The 23,833-nt window shown below is 46.6% G+C and overlaps 1 protein-coding gene across 2 annotated transcripts in view; it reads right to left on the bottom strand.

The window, feature by feature from the left end:
- The window catches only part of TRANK1 (tetratricopeptide repeat and ankyrin repeat containing 1), a 1,265,441-nt gene that overhangs the window by 214,910 nt on the left and 1,026,698 nt on the right, over positions 1 to 23,833 (bottom strand). For both annotated transcript variants that reach the window (XM_078688288.1, XM_078688286.1), the window contains 2 exons: positions 22,389 to 22,492; positions 22,131 to 22,263 (listed from right to left, as the gene is read on the bottom strand). In XM_078688288.1, coding sequence (XP_078544414.1) covers positions 22,131 to 22,263; positions 22,389 to 22,492 — 237 coding nt within the window. The remainder of the gene's footprint in view (positions 1 to 22,130; positions 22,264 to 22,388; positions 22,493 to 23,833) is intronic.

Genomic DNA, 23,833 nt, shown 5'->3' with positions numbered 1-23,833 from the left:
GTTGAGGCAATGTGGTACCTACAGAACAAGAATGTCTGCATTATGTATTCATCATTAAGGGTCGAATGAGGACTGTCGCAGGACTTTACAGGGCTTTGGTGAAAGGTGCTCAGTTGGATTTGGTGCAATTGTGGCAGCGCTGGGCGGAGGACTTGGTATCATCATTGACTGACACGGCTTGGAAGAGGACACTAGTACTTGCCTCAAAGGTATCCAGAAATGCCTGCTTTAAATGCATTCAAATGTATTATCTATATACGGCACAGCCCCCTTGCATAACATGTTCCCTAATATGGCATTGACATACCCTTGATGCTGTGCGGATGGTGTGGTATTCTTCTATATAGTGTAGTTCTTACCGATGTTAACACCATTCTGGACCACGGTTTTACAGGTAATTCGCAGAGCTACGGATAGGAGCTTTAAGCATACTCCACAATTACGTCTACTAGGCCTACATAACCGTGAAATGGCTCGAAATGTGACGGACAGATTCGCAGATTTGAGTTTTATACTGACCCGTAGACAGCTGTTGCTGAACTGGAAGTTCGCATGTGGCCTTGGTATATGTAGAAAGGGATTAGAGCTGGTGAAATGGGAGCATTGCAAATGAGAAGCACTTCAGAATAAGAAAACAGAGGAGTGCACAGGGTTCCGATATTCCCCGCTTGGAATACTATTATAGTTGCCTGCCCCAGAAAAACTACAGGAGAGTAGATCATAGAAAGGGAGGCACCCCTGGGCATCTCCTCCCCGTCTACAGGAATGCAGGGCTCGACCCGGCTCCGGTGACATCTTTCTGAATTCCTGGAACCTAGATGGTATGACTGACTTAGGGATACCTGACAGGTATGGCGGTGATAGCTTGGAAGTATGCGAATGGTATGCTGACGTGGGGATGCACTTGCACTTTATTTCTATTCTCAAGATCTGTGTATTGAGCCCCCCGTGCGGGTCTTCTCTCACTGTGCCATACTACTGTTGGATCCGATGCTTGTCACTCATGTGATGACAGTTTCATTATTGATTGCGTATCTGACAATCCACACAAACCTGACTATATTATGTAGATTAGTATGTTTGGCTGATAAAAATGCAAATAAAAACATATACACAAAAAAAACCTGTGTGCTCAGTCACCATATTGTCAATATAGAAACTCCATGTTTTCTGATACAATTCAAATTTAAATGACAGAGAAGAAAAACTCTCCACTTCTCTGATAACCTATTGCAACTGTGGCTACAAGAAACTAAGATCCTGTAGAAACCGATCTTGGTGAGGAAGGAGGCAAACTAGCATTAACTTCAGTGTGCCTCTGCAAAAGTACATTTTTGTAGCAAAGCACAAATGACACTTCCACTCACTCCATAAGAAATCATTAGTCATTAAAATTTAGAAGGTACCAAGGGCAGGGATGGGGTTAGATACATGTACTTCTTATGTGGTGTAACTACACCTGGCTTGGCATGCATTTTAAAAATTAAGCAAAGTAATAGATCCTGAAGATTGGAGCAATGACAAAGTTAGGGAACACCAAATAGGCAACAGACTAAATAGGAAATTTGGGAATGTGTGGAGAAATAGGATCAGGCATATCCAACATTCACTCTGATCTGTAGTTTACCTGCAGAATTAAGTGATAATTGTGATCATTCTGATGCACATGATTTGTAGACAAATAATGCAAAATAAATAATCATAGGAAAGTGAAATACCAAATCATTGTGTGTTTGTACATCTTTGCGAAGGTCAAGTGCACGTTCCATTTATTCTCACCTGCACTTAAGAGTTAGACAAACCTGTAGGAGAATATCTTAACAATCCTTGCGTAAGAGAGCATAATTTTCTGTAGGAGGAGGGAGAGACACATATCAGTTCACCTTTTCTCTGAAGAGGTTGTATTTCTTTTTTGGGTCACGAGGATCTACTGGGTATGATCTCAATAATATTGGGGTGAACGCAACAATATCAGTATGCCACCAGTAAGCCAAAGCAGAGTGGCATATGCGACTCATCCTGCCAGTGAAACCATTTTCTAATTACTAGTTACGATCATCTATGCTCCATTTCCATTCTTAGCTGCACCACCAGTGCCCCTTCAACTGCAAGTAACACATCATACCACAGTTCGAACAGTGTTGCATCAACACCACCTTAACTCAGTTCGAAAACTGACTCCAATTTGATAGCTTCTCTTAGGCATGGAATGTCTGAGTTACAGACTGTGATATTGCAGCCTCCAATTAGTTCATACAGCACTATTAAACCAGAAGATTAATGCTGGAACTACTTACGCCACATAATATACAAATAAAGGCCATGGTAGCGTTTTATCAACTGCTCCTTGGGAAAATTGGCGATATTCAGTACAATCAAAATCGTATGAGTCTAGTTCACATGCTATGCTCAAATTCCCTGTTAATGTTGGTTCGGCCAACAGGTTACCAGAGGTAGAACGTTTGCCAGTGGTTTTCTTTATAGTGTCAGTTTTAGTTCCCTTATGTTAAATGAAGTTATTTGGCAAATCCAGTGTCAGTTGAGTGATGGACTGTTGCCTGTGCACAGAAAACACAACATTAAACACTGTCATTATCCTAGTTATCACAGCCCCAGCACAAACACTACCATAACCACGACCAATTGTCACAAGCATTACAGCCATCACCATTACCACTATTATCATCACCAATATCACAATTACCTCCATTACCACCCCCACCTTTCGCACCAACACCACCATGATTACCACTATCACCTTCACAACTATAATCATTACCATCACCACCAACATCATCATCACCATTGTTACTACCATCACAACCACCATTATGACCATCACAACCACTAAAACTAGTACCACAACTATCACCGTCACCACTACCTTTACCACCAACAAAACAATTCCACTACTACCAGCAAAACCACAATATTATAGTATATTTGTGTATGTAAGAGCAGTGCCTATGTGTGTAAAAGAGAAAGTGAACGAAGTCTTCTCAGGGATCTTCACAACCAAAGTGTATTTTTCTCTCATGAACTTCCAGCATCGAGTAATCTTGACTGCAATTCCACCGTTACCATATTTATCCCTTGAGATTTTCCATCAGCCACAAACCACCTTTTCATTGCTTTGTGGATTAAAGCAATCATTTAATATGGTCTCATATTTCTGCTGATCCCGAATTTCATCACAACTCCGATGTAGCCATAATCTCTTTATTATGAATGCAACCACTTGACAGGTTGAAATGTCTTTTTCTTACCCTGACGTCATCTGGAACCCAGTGATGTCACCAAGACTTGATGGCTCTGAGTGAGACCGTTGAAAAGAAGCTATTTGTAGATGAGGTCTAATAAAGTAACACTTACCTGAGACTGATGTAAGGATTTATCCATGGTTGTGACACTGGTGATGAGCTGCTGGGTGCTACTGCCAAGGACCTCAACACAACAGCAGTGGTGGTGGCGTTTGGCACACAAAAGTCAAGAACCTCCACGAGAGACACTATTCGCAAGAGCTGCCTGCAGCAGGGAACAGAAGTAGCAGAGGTGTGCCTTGTCTGTCCGGCTGAAAGACCAGGTCTCAGATGTCGGTGCACAGGATTTGTCGTATGGCAGACACGTCAGCCGCGAGCAGGCACCGTGTCAATTCTACAGTGGTGGCAATGCGTCGGAAAATTCTTCTCGCACCGCTACGATGCATCAGAAACAGGCTATTCATCGATTTTCACAGTTCTTGCAGTTTCCAGTTCTAAAACAACCTCCAGAGTTCCAGAACACTGGCAGGCACCTCGCAGCAGGTCAGAACTCCCAGCAAAGGAGTTCAGATGGGATTGGGATTGAAGTCTTTGTGTCCCTGAGACTTCAGAACAGGACGCCAGCTCTATTTCAAGCCCTTGGAGATCTTCCTCAAGCTGGGGACACAGCAACAGCAAAGTTCTTCTACTTTCCTTGGCAGAAAGTAGCCACTGCAGGCCAACCCCAAACAGCACAGGGGCAGTATTCCTCTTGCGTTTCTCCAGCTTTTCTCCTTGGCAAAGGTTCCTCTTAATTCCCAGAAGTGATCTTAAAGTCTGGGGTCTGTCACCCTCTTTTTATAATACAAAATCCTTTATTCTTTGTGGCAGGGAAGCTCTTTGCCCAGCCAAAACCTGTTCTGTCCTCTCTGGTGCAGTTTCCTGGCAAGCGGTGGTGGCAGTATTGTCCTTAGCAGACGAGCCCCATTCAGGTGTGAAAGAAATCTCCCCCTACTCTGAATGCAGCGCAGGTCAATTCAGTCCAGCCTGGACTCACCCTGGAAAGGCGAATGTATGATGGGACGACGCATACTAATACCAAGCGAGCCATTGCAACTTGGGTATTATTACACTAGAACCCCTACAATGACCTACCATCACAACTAATTCTTTTCCCAAGCATTTGCCTTTAGCACACATGCCTTTACATGTGTGCTAAAGGCATAATCTTGGTAAAAGTATCTAAGGTAAGTTACACCCCTACACGACCCTCCCCGACCCTAGTCCTCTCTCTACCCTAAAACACTACCCTGCACGACCCCCCAGAGCCTACCTTAAAACACTACCCCTGCACATTCCTCCCCCTGACCACCAGTCCTCTACCTACCCTAAAACACTACCCTGTAAGAACCCGACCCTGCCCTAAATCCTAAAACACTACCCCTGCACGACTCTCCCCCAACCCCCAAAGTCTCCTTACCCTAAAACACTACCCTGCACGACACCCCAACCCTACCCTAAAACACCACCCCTGCACGACCCTCCCCTGACCCCCAGTCCTCTCCCTACCCTAAAACACTACCCTGCAAAACCCCGACCCTTTCCTAAACCTTAAAACACTACCTCTCACGACCCTTCCACTACCCCAGTTCTCTCCCTACCCTGCACAACCCCACCGACCCTACCCTAAAACACTACCCTGCATGACCCAGATCCCATTTTACCCTAAAATAGTAAGGAATACCAGCCGAGGACTTAATAAAAAGATTTTGTTATTTTTCCCTATGAGCCAGGTATCTTTTAACCATCACTTTTTCACCTCACCACTCACACATATTCATTCCACACACACCAACACATAGTTTCACCTTTAGTGCTCCTACGTAGTCGTGAGTCGTAGCACGCCTCATCCCGTAGAGGTTTGCGAAGACCCCGATGATGAAGCATGACACCAAGGGGCCTGTTGGTGTGTGAGGGGTATTCAAACAACACTGGTCGCTCCCCACCATTGTAGGGATCACCGACACCACTATAGTGGATTCCTTTTTGTTTATACGTATTGCTAGGGGAGACAGAATCCACTTCTTCCTCTCCCTCCCCCCTCTTGTTATTTCCTAAAATAGTAACCCAGACCCAATCCCCTTACCTCTCACTCCTCGTGGTTCCTCTCTCTTCTCCTGGTTCCTGCAGCCTGAGAGGCACTGCATGTCGGGTCTGAAGGGCAGTGCATGCCGTTGTGAGGCAATGGAAGAGACTCTGTTTCCTCACAACGACATGGATTGCCTATATTTTTTTTACAACGTATGTGCTTTAACTAGGTGTGAAAGAAATCTCCTCCCCCCTACTCTGAATGCAGCCCAGGTCTATCTAGCCCAGCCCTGTTTTACCCGGAAAGGCAGGACACACCTCAACTCCCAAGTGGTTGTCTGTTCAGAATGCACATTCCCAGTCCGTCACTCCAAAGCCAAACAGTCAATATACAACCTAGCAGAGGCACACTGGATGGTTAGGCAAGAAAATACCTGCTTTTTAAAAGTTGTATTTTCAAACCCTGAATGTAAAAACAACCCTCACTAAAAGATGCATCTTAACATTCTGAGTTCAGGCATATCAAACTTTATTTTCCTATCTGGTTCCTAGGGCCAGTTATGTTTATAAGATGTTATAAGCAAACTCCCCATTCTATCCTATGGGATAGATAGCCTTACAATAGTGAAAAACAAAATTGGCAGTATTTCACTATCAGGACATGCCACACACATCAGGGCATGTCATACCTTTCACATACACTGCACCTGCCCACATGGGTACCTTGGGCCTACCTTAGGGTTGACTAACATGTAAGAAAAGGGAAGGTTAGGGCCTGGCAAGTGGGTGCACTTGCCAGATCGACATGGCAGTACTAGACTGCATACAGGCACTGAAATGGCAGGCCTGAGACCTTGTTGCAAGGCTGCTTTTGTAGTTGGCACAATGAGTGCTGCAAGCCTACTAGCAGCATTTGATTTACAGGGCCTGGACGCACACAGTACACTGTACTGAGGACTTAACAGTAAACCAAATACCAACCATGGAAACACCAATCCATAAAAACAATTGACAAAGGAAGTGCTTGGGCTTTGGCACTGAACAGCAGTTTCAAAGTGCCTAAAGCATCTGGACCAGCAAAAATGAAGTCCAACACGCAGCAAAATAACAGGAGGCAAAGGCAAAAATACTGGGGAAACCCACGCCAATGGCACCGGGACTAACACCTCTTAACTGTGCCCAGAGAAAGCTCTTGCCAAGCAAAGGACAAAACAAACAACACTTCAGACAAGGGTGCTGAAAGTGGGTCATCTCAACATACCAAGCACCAAATGTGTCCCAATGGAAGACATGTACAGTTTTTGTTGATATATGCCGAGCTGCCAAGATGACCTCTCAGACTTTGGGAGGGTGATCAAAGCCTCAACTGCCACTGCTTAATCTCCATGCATGAACGCAGCATGTTAGCAGATCCGGGTGTAGCACTCTGACCTGTTGCTGTGACAGGAGAAGGGCAGCCTCATCAGAGAACCTAAGCTCATGCTCAGGATACCGTAGTCTCCATGCCCAATACGGAGCCACTAGGATGAATTGCTCTAATCATCTTCAGAACTCGGGACAGGAGTGTTATTAGAGGAAAGGAGTACAGGAGTCCAGAGTCCCACTCAAGACGAAATGTGTCTCTGAGTGAGCACTGCCTTGGAAACTCCAATGCACTGAAGAGCTGACATTGTGCGTGGTCGGTGGTGTCGAATAGATCTAACTAAGGGGAACCACAGTCGCAGAAGAGACCTTGCACTACCTCTGGATGGGGATGATATTCGTGATCCGCAAAGCAGCGACGGATGTGTTTGTCTGCCCTGACGTGCAGAGATCCCACCAAGTGTTATACGACCAGGAATATGTCTTGATGTTCCTGCTACGTACAGAGGTGCAGGGACTCCTGGCTCAGGGCCGGTACCCCCCCCGCCCCCCGACCCTATTGGTTGCAGTACCACATGGCAGTAGTGTCTGTGAAAACCTGAACAAACCTTCCCTTGATGGATGGAAGGAAGGCTTCAATGCGAAGCCAGTCACTCGCCACTCCATCTAGCTCATGTGGAGCTGAGACTCTGTCGGAGACCAGAGTCCTCTGATCTGCACCTATTCTAGAAAGCCACCCTACCCAGGAGTAATGCCTTTGCCACCACTTGATCACCGCTCAGGGTGGGGAAAGAAAGGGGTCTGCTACTGATCCAATCACGGTTTGTCAGCCACCACTGCATATCTTTTGCAGTTCCCTACAATAGCTGGACCAGTCTGGAGAGTTTCTTAAACACCCAAGGGGTGCTGATAAGACCAAAGCGGAGCACAGTAAACTGAAAATGCTTGTGACCCACCATGAACCGCAGGTAACGCCTGTGGGACGGCAGGACAAGGATGTGCGAATAAGCATTCTACAAGTTCGGAGCTACCATCAAGTGTCCAGCATCTATGGCAGACAGGACTTGAGCCAACTAGAGCTTTTTGAATTTCTCCTTTTTCAGGAAGAAGTTGAGGGCGCAGGTCTCAATCTCCACTGCGCCTAGCTAAAGTGCAGGAGCAGGGCCTAGACTTATGGCAACATCCCTGCACACCATTGACCTGGAACAGCACAGTGAAGTTGAAGAACACTTAGACTTCTTGGCCTTTTGTGGGACTTATCCGATGATGACTTTGACCGCAAAAATGACGAGTGTGAGCTGGAGAGCTGTGGAGTCACTTGATGACGAGCTGCCAGGAGCTTCATCGCCTGCTACCGAATCACTTTGGGTGAGACTATGTTACAGATATTTGTCTGTGGCAGGCTCCACATATTTTAAACTCCATATGTTTTTAAGGGGTAATCCCCAAACACAAAGGGAGCAAAAATGCTTGGAAAAAGTTGACAAAGGTGGTAAAAAAGACTGGGGTAACTCTCTAGACCCGCGCTGTTGGAGCGGAAAGAAATTAACTAAAGTCAAGAGTGCGGAGATGGTCCCTATATAGGCACAGCATACATCATATCTAGTACAGACGATGTATAAGACGTAGATGTGGAGCTGTTCATCGTCACCTACTGGCACACATTTTCTGTGCCCAGTCGGACACCCGGGGATTATTCTAAGGTAAGGAATCTGTTGCTAGAAGTCCCTATCAGATATTAAAGCATTTGGAAGCGGAGCACCGCATCCACATCCAATGGCGGTGAAAGAAAAGAACTGAGGTCAGCATGCAGATGTGACGCTTTTATGTGGGTCCACAATGTCACTTCCAGAGGTGGTGCGAGGCTGCCACGGAGTACGAAAGAGCACCTACCAGCACGTGGGAGCAATTTCTTGAAAAAAATCCAGATCCAGAATGGAGCCTAGGGATAACCAAGGAATCTGTGGTTAAAAGAACCATACAGATTATTAGAATATCAACAGAAGCCAAAGAAACTAACTGCATGACAACAAATAAAAACAAATTCTCCTATCATTGAGTCTCATTCTTCCTGTTCTGTGCATAGTCCTGTGTAATTTAGAGGCGTGGCATAAGCGAATAACAAAAAGATATAAGGGTGCAGCCAGGCCTGAAATATCAAAAGGTATTTTAAACCTATGAATATTATATAGATGAAGCCTGTTGGAATCTGCCAACCTATTAACTAGAATGGGTTTGTGGTATATAGTTATCCAGGTTTCTTTCTCAAACTGCGTACAGTATTGATTACTGTTCAAAATATGAAAATTCACATATCTTTTACGAGCCATACGTGAAAAGGCCATCTGCACACAGGTACAATTTTGAAGATACTGATAAAGGTAGCATAGTACACGCAAAGACAACCAAATACTTTATCATTAGCAGAAATGTCTCTGTACCATCATGAACGTTTGTACATTGAGAAATCATCAACTTCATTAAATGCTTGAAGTCTAGCCCCACCCCATGTCTCATCCTAATTCCCTACCTAAACTCTGCCCGATGTCCTCTATTTGGTATGTAGTTGCACTTCCCCGATCCCCCACTTAAAGCAAAGACCACATTCTTACAGCTTTTTCATTGAGACAAAAAAAACTGTAAAAAAACACAAATCTAAACGCCTATGCAAACTCAGCCAGAGTACGAGCAGTTAAGGGTACTCAATTAAGAGGATGGAGAATGTCTCACCCTGTATGTATCTGGACTGCAATAGGGGCCACTGGAGGTCTTTGGGAAGCTCATGCTACTGAGAAGCCATCCTATCTGTTGCCTTCCAATTAACATCCTACTTCAGAGTATTGACAAATGGGCTCACTTTAGGAAACCCAGTCTCTTTTACAATTGTAGCATATACAGCTGGTGGACATAAGCAGCGAACAATGTCTGCCCTTTTTTTACAACTCCCATCAGATATACGTTGAGTGTATCCTGAAGCTATCAATTCCTTCAGGTTCCTGACCTGATCCAAGTATGCAAATGTTCAAAGATACAGGTTTGAATCTGAACTGGAAGTCGCAGACACCGTGTGTGTCCAATCACTACTGCATATTGCATTAAGTCCAAGTGCTGGAGCGAGGGAAGAAGCATTACTGATCGGTTTTGAACAGGACATCTGCTAGTGCATTAGACAGATGACTAGTTCCTGATAAGGCCTGACTAGTAGGTACAAGTCCAAACGTCGATACACCCCACCACCACCCTTGGCTGTTTTCCAAGTTTAAGGACTTGCATTATAGGTTTACTGTTGGATACACTCTCCTTAAGATATTTGTGTAATTAACTCTCAACCTTTGGATCACTACAGGGTTTAACATCTGTACATATATGTCCACCTCTTATGAGCATTGTGTCGTCGACACTATGTTTTCATTATATATACATTGCACCTTACTTTGATCAAATGATCCAGCTAACAAAAGAGGCACTGAACTTTGCAAAATGGTTCACCGACTGGGGCATGATAGATCCCTGGAGGCAGATGCATGGGTTATGCAGTGAATACTTATTTTATTTCCCAGTGCATGGCTAGGACATTCACCTCAATAGATTTAGGGGGTCACTTGATGACCCCATACTGATGCACAACAAAGAACATTCGGAAAACCCTCTCTGATCATAATGCTCTAATAATGAAATGTAAATGGGGCAAATTGCTAACCCCAATACCAACGTGCCAGTTCCAAGGTGTCATCGTAGAAAATCCTGCATTTTGACATTCCCCACAAAAAGGAACAAGGAATTACTTTACAGAGAAGCAGGAAGTAGTATCTAAAGCTGTAATAGAGTGGGAGGCTCTAAAGACAGTATCTGGGGACACTGCACTGCCACAATGCTGAGTGAAAGGTAGAAATTGAACGCTGCTGCACATGGATGTAACCTTGCATAAAACTCAAATCAGAAATAACGTGCGCAGCTCAAAAAATACACAGGAGTTGCTAGACTTGAGGGATAAAGGCGATTTTGGTATGAAACAGGTGGACCAAACTTCTTTATGGCAGCTCCACAACGAGGGCTAAAAGAGTGAGGCTGATTTTGCCATCCAATAAGGGACAAGACCTGGCTACCTTCCATGCCCCTTGCCCTGGCAACAGAGCCCTTCACATAGCTCCTTAGAACCGAAAACAAAGGTAAGGGAATCCAGCTAAAGGTGTGAGGCACGTACTTTTGCTTTATGCTGTTCTTGAATAATTGGCAAGCAGGAGATCAGCTAGGTTAAAGGTTCAGGGAATTTAAGAAGTTGGCTTCCAAGCTAATTGGTCTAAAAGCTACACGTACCTATTGACCAATCCATCCAGGGGGCCCTGGGATGCTGGCAACAAAATGCATCTCGATACATGGGTGTGAAGACGTATCACAGAACCGAGTACCTTATGGACAGTAACTTGGGTGCCATTCTGAGGAATCTGAAAGGAAGCATGGACTTTGGTTGTCTTTGAACCTATCAGTAATGAGCAGGGTTGCATTGATTAACTCCCCGTTTGGGTCACACCAAGCTGGTTCAGAGACCTGGAATATTGCTCTGGTGCTTTATAGGGGCTGGGCCCGACACATCAGCCTTGAGCACCTTGCAGCTGCTTCTCACCAAGTGTTGTCTGGGATTACCTAACTTTCAATTAATGACTTTGCGGTGCAGATTCAGTGGCTAACAGGTGGGCAGATGGGGGACTAACCCAGAAACTGAATCAAATGATTATGGTAGTAGCCAGGGGTGAACTGTTTGCATGTGATCTAGACCCCAAGCGGACATCGAGTGTGTGAGAAGTTGGCCTGATGTGCAGTGTTCACTATTCTAGTGATCACTATATATCAGTCCAAACAACCCTTATTGATGATTGGTTGTAAGTCAACCTTATAGACCAGCTATCCTAGTAGCATGGATACGAGCAGTCTAAGGCTAAGACTCTAGAGGGCGTGTTAAGCCAGCTGTTTTACCATCACATTACCCCTTGAACACCCAGTGAAAGGACACCACACAAGTGTTATGAAAATAAACAGTGTATTTATTAGAATCACAACAACCCTGTACTCTTTATGAGGACAGGGTGCTAGGCACACAACAAAACTCTTACGAAAATACTTAAGTTAGCACGTTATACACAAATGCCCGAGGGGCACGAAAAACCATATACTTTAAAAGTGGAATGCGAAATTACTAGCAGGTAAGTACAGTACTAATAGGCTTTGGAATCGCTAGGACTTGACTATAGAATCGTTAGATTACTTCTAGGAGACCTAGGGGACTCGGGTGCAGAGTGTGCACTCTCACGCGGGATGCGGGACAAAGTCTATGGAAGCTAGTAAAGGCAAAGTTAGTGTTCACGGGCGAACCCGACCTGGTAGGGAGAAAACGACAGTGGATCCTGACCCTAGGATAGTGAGGCTATGCTGGGACACCGAAGTGCCGAAGTTACCTAGCCCAGGGGCTGCAGCTGCATAGGTCTGAAAAGACGTCGGGAATCTCGTTGCCGGACCAGGAGCCTGGAAGAAGGAAGTTGCTGGCAGGCGACCAGTGAAGGAAAGTTCGATGGATCCAAGCCTGGATCAGGGAAGAAGAAAACCTGAAAGCAGAGGGGACCAAGTTCTTGAATCACTAGCCAGTGATTAAGTGGGCACCAGGATGGCACCGGGCGAAGTCACCGCAGTCAGGTGAGTGGGCGCTGCTGGGCTCTGCAGTCTCTCGGACCAGGAGGCGTTGTCGGCGACCAGGATGGAGGTGCGAGCTGTCCCACGAAGGTTCTTGCTGTCGACGTCGCTGGACCCAGGATTGGGCAACAAGTCTTTGGCAAATGCAAGGCCCACGCGGTGGACCTAAAATGGCGTCTTAGCCGGACCAGGAGGGTCCAGGGTACTTCTCCGATGGAGGGAAGCAAGGGCCAGTCTGGAGCAACCAGACTAGCAGCAGTGATGTCGTCGGGCGTCGTTCAGAAGGCCACAAGCCAGCGGGCTAGTAGCCAAACAACGCGGTGAGCAGCAAAAAGCAGAAGGGCCCCACGCAGATCATGGAGATGCGGGGAGGCTGCACTTCGGTGCTGGAGCTGCTCAGGGTCGGGGCTTCTCGGACCCCAAAGCACTCACCAGGAAATTACTCGGCGGGCTTGCTGTGCAGAAGTCGTGCAGTCTTGAAGATGGCCGGTCCCTCGAGGTCTCGTCACACCCACGAATCTCAGCGTGACTGATGATGTAGGTAGAGGTCAGAGGTGCCAGGGAAGCCGGTTCTCGTCGAGCTGGGCAGTCTTGATCCGGAGGAGAGACTTGCAGCAGACCGCAGTGTTCTTTAAGATGGTGCCTGCGGATGCAGGGTGACTACTCCTTAGTCACAAGGGAGAAATCTTAGGAAGAAGTCTTGAGTTCCTTTCGTGGAAAGTAGTTTCAGGATTCAAAGATGATCTGATTTGGAAGGGGGCCAGTTCCTACCTTTATCCTGTAAAAAGGGGCTGGCACGCGACTAAGTCCTGCCCTAGGGGTGGGACTAGGAGGGGGGTGGTTACACCCACTTCCTTGGCGGGCTTTTCCCCAGCACAGGGTCTGGAGTGACCCTGGAACTGGTTCCAGCCAGCCTATGCACAGTGAGCACCGGGGTGCCACGTGCAGTCACCTTCCTCTGAAGCCCTGCCTACCTACAATACACAAAATCCTGTCTGGGACGGTGCTGGCACCGCCCCTGGCAGGAAACCCTTTGTCCTTATCTCCTGCTCTGGGAGGACTCCCAGCAGCAGGAGGGCAGACTTGTGTCTCGGTGGCAGCATCCATTTTGTGGATGCTAAGGCTCTGTCTGACTTTTAACCGGGTTATAGGTTACATGCATGTCGTGTCCCTCTAGAAGGGTGGAATGCTAACCCCGTCGCCAGAATTGGCGAGGGGTTAGTATTCCAATTCGTATGACACCTTACTCGACATGTTTTGATAAAGCGATACCAGAGTTGGCATATAACCGCGAGGATTATAATGCTCTTAAGAGTATATGGTATGCGATATCATGGAAACGGCTAAGGGATAGATCCCGAAAGCCGCAGACAGGCTCAGCTCATGCCAGAGCACCATCTCACACGATTCCAAGCACTCTGCCTTCAGGATTGTTAAGGCCTGCCATAGGAGTGACTGATAGGAGATCTGTGTGTCCATTTTAGGGTTAGATATAGGAATACTATATCTAAAGCAAAGGGTGATTACACCACCTTGCCCCAGCTGTCGTGCAGCCAGTTGTGTCAGATTTGGATGGCCAGCCAGGGGTGGCATAATACATGCTGCAGCCCCTGGTAGGCCCTGGGTACACCTATGCCCTGGGTACCTAAGGTACACTGTACAGGGACTGATAAGGTGACTCAGTATCCAATTAGATATGTACCTAGAGTACATGGAATCCATTTTACAGAGAGAGCAGTAGGCCTGAGGTCCTGAATAGCAGGGCCTCAGGTCAACTAAGTCAGAAAACCAGCAAAACACCAGGCAAAAAGTTGGGGGCAACCATAGTCAGGGATCTACCTTCCTACATAACCCCCCCCCAAACGAAAGGAGATAAGGCTAGCCTTGCCAGGTAAGCCTATATTGCCTGAGTGGCCATATAAGGAAGTACCAGCACTGGCATGGTTACCCCCTATCTCATGGTCCACTAAGCAATCCCTCACCCTAAGGGTATCTGAGGGTCTCCACCATAGGGAATCTCTACCTGTGGTGTGTTTTGTCAAAGAAAAAGGCTGGTGCTGAAGGGGAGTACTGAAGTGAGGCTCCACTAATTTTGGGCTCAGCTTCCTCCAATCATTTTCCACCATAGAGGCCTTTCTTTCCAAGACTGAGTTGTTTTGGGCTCTCAGGGTCAACCTCTGGCTACCTACAGCTGGAGGTTGGGTCCCTCTGTTTGGCTTACTGGAGGGACAGGTCAGGTCTGGGGCCCTCAGGTCCCAAGTTTGGCTGTGCCCAACAGTGTCCATCTGTGGGAGGTCCCTAACTAAATTTAAGGGGGATCCCTCAGGAGTTGGTTTTATTTTCACTTGGCTAGGACTACTAGCTTCAGTGCCCTTAATCTGCTGATTGGAGGGTTATTTTGGACAGGGGGCCCTTTGGGGTCCAACACTGGCCTCCCTGACCTCTACAGCCCTGGGCTGACTGAGGCAGGGTAGAGAGGGGCAGGTTACCTGCTCCAGACTGGGTCCCACCTTGGAAGGGTCCACTGACATCAGGGGTTCTGCCAGGCTAGGCCTGACTACCTCTGTGGCAGTTTCTTCACAAGGGGTCAGATCAGTTCCCTGAGGAGGCTGATCCTTTCCTAAAGTCTGGTGGGAGGGAGATTTCTCTTCCTCCTCAATGCTCTCTGTCTGAGTGGAGTGATCCATAGTTTCAGGCTTCACAACACTATCATCTGTCTGAGTTTGAGCTGTGGCCATCACAACTCTCCCAACCTTTTCAGGAGGGGGCTCAGTTTGGGTGTGGGCTGTTACCATGACAGCCTTGACAACCTGTTCTGGGAAGGAAGTTGTCTGAGATTGGGTTGTGACTGGCACAACCCTCCTGACCTCTTCAGGGAGGACATCTTGGACTGGGGCTGTGGCTATCACTGCCCCACTAACCTTACCATGGGTATTTACCTTTTTAGAATGGGTTTCTTGCTCAACTTCAGCCCAGGCTGAGAGCTCTAAATCATTCCCCAGTAGGCAATCTACAGGCAAGTTTGGTGACACTGCCACTCTCTTGTGGCCAGTGACACCTCCCCAGCTGAGATTGACCACTGCCATGGGATGATCTCTCTGTACTCCATCAATATTGGTCACCTGGTATGTGGCACCAGGTAAAAGTTGCCTTGAGGGGACTAGACTCTCAGTCACCATAGTGATGCTAGCCCCTGTATCTCTATAGGCCTCAACTTTTATACCATTGATGAGGGGCTCCTGTCTGTACTTGCCCATAGTGTTGGGACAAGTTGTGAAGTTGGCAAACCCCATGCCAGTCTCACAGACAAGAGTATCTAAGTCAGGGGACCTGGTTAGGCCAGAGTCCCCAGGAACTCCCAAAGTAAATGCACCCAAATTCTTGGGGGCACTCCCACCACCTGGGGGATTACTACTAGTAGTAACAGGAGGTTTGGGAATGTTACTTGGGGGTATGTTTTCCTTATTGTTATTCTTTGGGCAACTGCTGTCAGTTTTTAAGTGACCCACCTGTTTACAGGGATAACAATAAGGTTTCTTCTGGTTGTTGGAAGGATTCTGGGACCCACCCCCCTCAGAGGATTTTTGGGGCCCTGATGTGGTTTGATCTGTAGATTTATTCCCACCCTTCTCTTGCGGCTTGGTTGATTCCTTTTTCTGGTCACCACCTTGGTTCTTGGGCCTAATCCTGGTTCTGACCCATTTGTCTGCCCTCTTACCCAATTCTTGTGGAGAGGTCAGATCAGAGTCTACCAGGTGCTGGTGTAATAACTGGTTCTGACAATTATTTAAGACTTGCTCTCTCATAATAAGATTATATAATCCTGTGAAGTCAGTAACCTTGCTACCCAGTAGCCAGCCTTCCAAAGCCTTAGTGGCACAATCAACAAAGTCAGACCAGTCCTGAGACTGAGTTTTCTGGGTGTCTCTGAACAGCAACCTGTACTGCTCAGTGGTTAAACCAAACCCATCAACCAGTGTATTCTTCAGGACCTGGTAATTGTTAGCATCCTCTACTCTTGTAGTGAGGAGCTTATCTCTACCTTTACCATCAAAGGAGAGCCACAGTATAGCTGCCCACTGACTCTGGGGAATGCACTGCACAGTGCAGGCCCTCTCCAGAGCAGCCATCCATTTCTGGATATCATCCCCTTGCTTAAAGGGGGGCACTATCTTAGTCAGGTGTTTAGTATCTAAACCCTTCTCTCTATCTCTTGGGAGATTGCTGCCACCAGTGGGAGCTAACCCACTCATCTGCTGCTCTCTTGCCAGGGCAAGCTTCTCTTTGGCCAGGGCAATTTCTTCCCTTTCAATCCTCAGTTCAGCTTGTCTCATCCTAGCTTCATGCTCCCTTCTCTGAGGGGAAGTAAATCTCCTCTGTGGAGGATTCCTTCTCCCCTGAGAAGAGGCATTAGAGTGCAGAGATCTATTGGAGTCCCTAGAAAGAGATCTATCTCTCCTAACTCCAAGGTTAGGCCCACTTCGGGTTAGTACTGGGGGTCCCCCAGATCCCAGCCCAAGTAAGTCTAAGTTGGCCCTGGTTAGCCTTCTGACTACCTCAAGACCTTTGTCTACCTCATCCCCAGAGAGTTCCTCCTGATCCTCCTCCTCCTCAACTGCAGTAGCAGTGTTGGGGAGGTCTGGATCCCCAGAGGTTCCCTCTAAGGCTGGCATGTTCTCATGTAACTGAGAAAGCTTTCTGGCATCATATGTCTCTAAGAGACCTATCAGAAAGGGAATGGTGGGGTTAGACCCCTGCTTCAGTTTTCTGGAGACACAGATCTGTCATCTCCTGGAAACTGAGAGCTGCATATCTCGAAGTGACCTGTGGAGGGTCAACACTGACCAGGGGAGTCTCAGTAGAGTCTCCCTGGGTAGACATGCTTTTCTAGTGAGGTGTAAGTGGTGCACTTACCTACACTATATGTTTGCCTACTGATCCCTTGCTAGAGTTGTAGTTTAGGGTGTGCTAGGCCCTAGGAGCTACAACAGCTGGTTCAGTAGAACTCAGAGTATTCTAAGCTAAGTTATATGTACCTTTAGTACTTATGTGATCTTTCACAAGATATTCTTAGGGCATGTGTGGTAAAACAACAGCAAGCTCAAATCCCACCGCTGCCACCAATGTGAGAAGTTGGCCTGATGTGCAGTGTTCACTATTCTAGTGATCACTATATATCAGTCCAAACAACCCTTATTGATGATTGGTTGTAAGTCAACCTTATAGACCAGCTATCCTAGTAGCATGGATACGAGCAGTCTAAGGCTAAGACTCTAGAGGGCGTGTTAAGCCAGCTGTTTTACCATCACATTACCCCTTGAACACCCAGTGAAAGGACACCACACAAGTGTTATGAAAATAAACAGTGTATTAATTAGAATCACAACAACCCTGTACTCTTTATGAGGACAGGGTGCTAGGCACACAACAAAACTCTTACGAAAATACTTAAGTTAGCACGTTATACACAAATGCCCGAGGGGCACGAAAAACCATATACTTTAAAAGTGGAATGCGAAATTACTAGCAGGTAAGTACAGTACTAATAGGCTTTGGAATCGCTAGGACTTGACTATAGAATCGTTAGATTACTTCTAGGAGACCTAGGGGACTCGGGTGCAGAGTGTGCACTCTCACGCGGGATGCGGGACAAAGTCTATGGAAGCTAGTAAAGGCAAAGTTAGTGTTCACGGGCGAACCCGACCTGGTAGGGAGAAAACGACAGTGGATCCTGACCCTAGGATAGTGAGGCTATGCTGGGACACCGAAGTGCCGAAGTTACCTAGCCCAGGGGCTGCAGCTGCATAGGTCTGAAAAGACGTCGGGAATCTCGTTGCCGGACCAGGAGCCTGGAAGAAGGAAGTTGCTGGCAGGCGACCAGTGAAGGAAAGTTCGATGGATCCAAGCCTGGATCAGGGAAGAAGAAAACCTGAAAGCAGAGGGGACCAAGTTCTTGAATCACTAGCCAGTGATTAAGTGGGCACCAGGATGGCACCGGGCGAAGTCACCGCAGTCAGGTGAGTGGGCGCTGCTGGGCTCTGCAGTCTCTCGGACCAGGAGGCGTTGTCGGCGACCAGGATGGAGGTGCGAGCTGTCCCACGAAGGTTCTTGCTGTCGACGTCGCTGGACCCAGGATTGGGCAACAAGTCTTTGGCAAATGCAAGGCCCACGCGGTGGACCTAAAATGGCGTCTTAGCCGGACCAGGAGGGTCCAGGGTACTTCTCCGATGGAGGGAAGCAAGGGCCAGTCTGGAGCAACCAGACTAGCAGCAGTGATGTCGTCGGGCGTCGTTCAGAAGGCCACAAGCCAGCGGGCTAGTAGCCAAACAACGCGGTGAGCAGCAAAAAGCAGAAGGGCCCCACGCAGATCGTGGAGATGCGGGGAGGCTGCACTTCGGTGCTGGAGCTGCTCAGGGTCGGGGCTTCTCGGACCCCAAAGCACTCACCAGGAAATTACTCGGCGGGCTTGCTGTGCAGAAGTCGTGCAGTCTTGAAGATGGCCGGTCCCTCGAGGTCTCGTCACACCCACGAATCTCAGCGTGACTGATGATGTAGGTAGAGGTCAGAGGTGCCAGGGAAGCCGGTTCTCGTCGAGCTGGGCAGTCTTGATCCGGAGGAGAGACTTGCAGCAGACCGCAGTGTTCTTTAAGATGGTGCCTGCGGATGCAGGGTGACTACTCCTTAGTCACAAGGGAGAAATCTTAGGAAGAAGTCTTGAGTTCCTTTCGTGGAAAGTAGTTTCAGGATTCAAAGATGATCTGATTTGGAAGGGGGCCAGTTCCTACCTTTATCCTGTAAAAAGGGGCTGGCACGCGACTAAGTCCTGCCCTAGGGGTGGGACTAGGAGGGGGGTGGTTACACCCACTTCCTTGGCGGGCTTTTCCCCAGCACAGGGTCTGGAGTGACCCTGGAACTGGTTCCAGCCAGCCTATGCACAGTGAGCACCGGGGTGCCACGTGCAGTCACCTTCCTCTGAAGCCCTGCCTACCTACAATACACAAAATCCTGTCTGGGACGGTGCTGGCACCGCCCCTGGCAGGAAACCCTTTGTCCTTATCTCCTGCTCTGGGAGGACTCCCAGCAGCAGGAGGGCAGACTTGTGTCTCGGTGGCAGCATCCATTTTGTGGATGCTAAGGCTCTGTCTGACTTTTAACCGGGTTATAGGTTACATGCATGTCGTGTCCCTCTAGAAGGGTGGAATGCTAACCCCGTCGCCAGAATTGGCGAGGGGTTAGTATTCCAATTCGTATGACACCTTACTCGACATGTTTTGATAAAGCGATACCAGAGTTGGCATATAACCGCGAGGATTATAATGCTCTTAAGAGTATATGGTATGCGATATCATGGAAACGGCTAAGGGATAGATCCCGAAAGCCGCAGACAGGCTCAGCTCATGCCAGAGCACCATCTCACACGATTCCAAGCACTCTGCCTTCAGGATTGTTAAGGCCTGCCATAGGAGTGACTGATAGGAGATCTGTGTGTCCATTTTAGGGTTAGATATAGGAATACTATATCTAAAGCAAAGGGTGATTACACCACCTTGCCCCAGCTGTCGTGCAGCCAGTTGTGTCAGATTTGGATGGCCAGCCAGGGGTGGCATAATACATGCTGCAGCCCCTGGTAGGCCCTGGGTACACCTATGCCCTGGGTACCTAAGGTACACTGTACAGGGACTGATAAGGTGACTCAGTATCCAATTAGATATGTACCTAGGGTACATGGAATCCATTTTACAGAGAGAGCAGTAGGCCTGAGGTCCTGAATAGCAGGGCCTCAGGTCAACTAAGTCAGAAAACCAGCAAAACACCAGGCAAAAAGTTGGGGGCAACCATAGTCAGGGATCTACCTTCCTACAGAGTGCAACTAAAGCCTGGATCGCAATGGCCATCACTGGCTGAGAGAGATGGGCATGTCAACAAGCTGTTGTATGCACCTACTACTCCATTGGTGGGGTTCCAAGATTAACAAGAAAAATATCCCTCGGGTTGATTCAATATCACAATGACAGTCATTCATTCACACTCCACTCTATGACCATTAATAATACAATGCAAGAATACAATGGTTATCAATACAAATACACCACTTAATCATCAGTACAAACGGGGTTCAAAGATTGCATAGGTTATTACACAGCTACCACTCTAATGCACTGGACAGAACCGGGTGATCTGTTTCATAATGGGCATCTAATTCCACTCAACAAACTGACAGAGGAGTTTGACCCCACCTCTCTGTTCTGAAAGTATGAAGCTATTACATACAACATTAAAGGTAGATGGGCATCCAATGCTACGGAACAGGAAACCCACAAAGTTTTGTAACAACTGTTCCCTGCAGGCAACAGTCATTAACCAATGACTTAGTTATATAGATCCTAACTTGAAATGACTAAGCCTGGGCATTTATGTACTAAAGCAAAACTGAAAATGAATCTGAACAAGTCACACACTGATAAAGAGTGGAAGAGGGTTTAAACACATACACATTCTCTAGGAACGTTCCAACATGAATACACTCAGTTCAACTGCATGCATATAGCTTATACGAGAGGGAGAGGTGTGGCGCCGCGGCCAGGGCGACTGACGCTGGAATCCGGGGATCAGGGTTCGATCCCCGGCTCTGGCGGCAGGTTAGCCCAGCACCATGTGACTCTGGGCAATAGCTTGCTTAATCTTCCCGACGGCCCCCAGCGCCTAGAGACCCTTACGGGTGATTGTGCGCTTTACAAATGTGGATTATTATTATTATTATTTATACGACGCCTATGAGAAAAACTCATTCAGGGGACAGTATACATAGGCTTGGATGTACTGAGGTACAGGTGTTTAGAGAGAAGTAGCTGACAAACTCTCCTGGACAGGGAAGGGTTGCATGCACCAGAAGTGCGCCTCTTGGGCCTACAGTCAAAGCCAAAAAACTAAAAAAAAACTGAAAGCAGATTCAAAGACCTGGTGCTAGTTTTGACCAAATAGCTTTATCTCCTCCCCCAATTGGTAAATGGCATCATGATGTCAGTAGATGGGCTGAATCTGAAAGCAAAGTGCTGCATGCAGAAAAGAAAAGACACATTGCCATTATCCCGTTCATGGGAGGAAATTCTTGTAAATTTTAAAGCCATTTCGACAACAGAATAGGATAAGCTCCAACTGGGACTTGTGCTAACATAGGGATTTAGTCTTGCTCCTCCCTCCTTTGGTAAAATACAGTGTAGCCTCACCTAGGAACTGCATTAGAATTCATAATCCCTAATGGATTTGCAGGAAGTTATATGTTGTTGTTTAAGGTTTAATTGCATCGTACATAATCTGTGATAATTTGCAAACCTTCTCTCATAACTGAAACCATTTGGTAGAGAATACTATGAAATTCAACTAATAATATTACTTATATGATGGCCTTTGTAAACTACGCACAGCTGAAACATGTACCTATTGTAGTGTATAGGAGTAGGTTAACTCACTATGAAAGAAAATCTATAAACAGATTAAAAAGTGATGCTTACAAGATATTTTAATAGACAGTCAAAATGGTCAAGCAAACAAGAAGGCTTGATTTAAGATTTCCAGTCATAAAACAAAAGTGCAAATGAAACAGCTCTCGCTTCGGTAAGACCTTTCGATATGTATCAAAAAAAGATTTTTTAAACCCAACATAAGATATCAAAGTGCACTATACTGCATTTTAAATGAAGGGGAATAGCAAAATTAGACCTCCAATAGCGCGATAACTGATAAAGATGTTGGTACCTTTCCCAGTTTTTCACATAGCTCTGCACAAAGCCGGAATTCCTTTGCATAGGTCAGGCACTTTAATGCCAATTTTGGTTCCTGGCATTCCAAATAGGTCTTGGATAACTCCATGTACTCCATTTGTTTTTCCCTAAAATAAATAACTCAAATAAATTTACACGCACTCTCATAAAACATAGAAAAGCACCCCAAAACGGTGCTAGAAGTCTTCAATATTTCAAAATATAACATTTAACATAGCATTTTAGTGCTTACTTAGGACTGGCTTTCTTTGTTTGGACTTTAAGAACACTATCGTGTGCTAAGGCAAGCTTTTCTTTGTCGCGGGCTCCTCCCTTCTGATAACATTTAGCTGCCACCTGAAACAAAGCAAAGGGAGAGTTTAAACATGCTCCCTCATATTGGTTATGGCAATACTACAAGAAGATATGAAAAGCAAATCCATGCTGTAACAGAGATAGGTGCATTATACATTTCAATTATTTTTGAGTGTAGTGAACATCACGCACAGAAAAAACAGAGATTTTTTGACATTCTATAAAAATGGTAAAATGTTGAATAGGAGAGCAAACAGAATTTCCTCCAGCAAAACAGAGTAATACTGGGATTTCTAAGTGAGCATATAAGTAGTGTAATGGACAAAAATTAATGCATGCTTTGCAATGCTGGCTATGGCAAAAAAAGGGACATGATGACCGGGCATGTGTCTGGATACTCGTCATGTTTGACGGTAAGAATTTCACGATACAGTTGTGTCCTCAGATGGACAGGCAATTATTTTAAAGAAAATTAAAGGGGTGTGCTTTCGGCTGATAAGTAAAGACATGGGCGATCAGACCACCTATTTTGATATTTATCTTCTAATGGTTAATCTTCCTGATCATACAGACTGATCGAGGAAGCCAGAAATCAGTAGAAGCGAATCCCCCTCGGAGTAACATTTAATAGGTTTCAATGGCTTCATTTTTTGAGATACACTAAAAAAAATCTCAATAACCATGGAAGAGTAGGAAAATGCTACTTACCAGTATGCATCTGTTCTTGGCATGTAGAGCTGCAGTCTCATACACTTTTGCATTAGATCGCCACCTGGTGTTGGGCTTGGATGATTGCAGGTTGTTGTCTTCTTGGAAGAAGTCTTTGTAGTCACGAGATAGGTGACTCCTCCCTTGGACAATACTGCGCATGGGCATCGACTCCATCGTTAGATTGTTTTTCGCCATGATGGGAAATAATGGAGTACTAGAAGTAAAGAGAAAAGGATGTCCATGCGTGTGCATCTAAGTAAGATGAAAACTGGAACGGATACAAGTCCCGGGGAGGCGGGAGGGCGTGTACGACTCTGCAGCTCTACATGCTAAGAACAGATGCATACTGGTAAGAAGCATTTTCCGTTCGAGGCATATGAGCTGCAGATCGTACACTTTTGCATCGATTGTGCAGCAGTCTCTCCCCTAGCGGTGGTCGCTTGTATCCGTTGCAGTAGTTTGAAAGAGTGTTTTAAGGACAGCTTGGCCTACTGCAGCTTGCTGCTTGGCTTGCACATCAACACAATAGTGTTTAGTGAAGGTGTGTGGTGTAGACCATGTTGCTGCCTTACATATGTCCTCTAGTGGTATGTTTCCTAAGAAAGCCATAGAGGCTCCTAGTTTGCGAGTGGAGTGCGCTCTAGGAGGAACTGTTAGTGTACGTTTAGCTTT

Source organism: Lissotriton helveticus, chromosome 4_1 (genome assembly GCF_964261635.1).
Source record: "Lissotriton helveticus chromosome 4_1, aLisHel1.1, whole genome shotgun sequence".
Lineage (NCBI taxonomy): Eukaryota > Metazoa > Chordata > Amphibia > Caudata > Salamandridae > Lissotriton > Lissotriton helveticus.
This window is presented reverse-complemented; position numbering and strand designations above follow the sequence as displayed.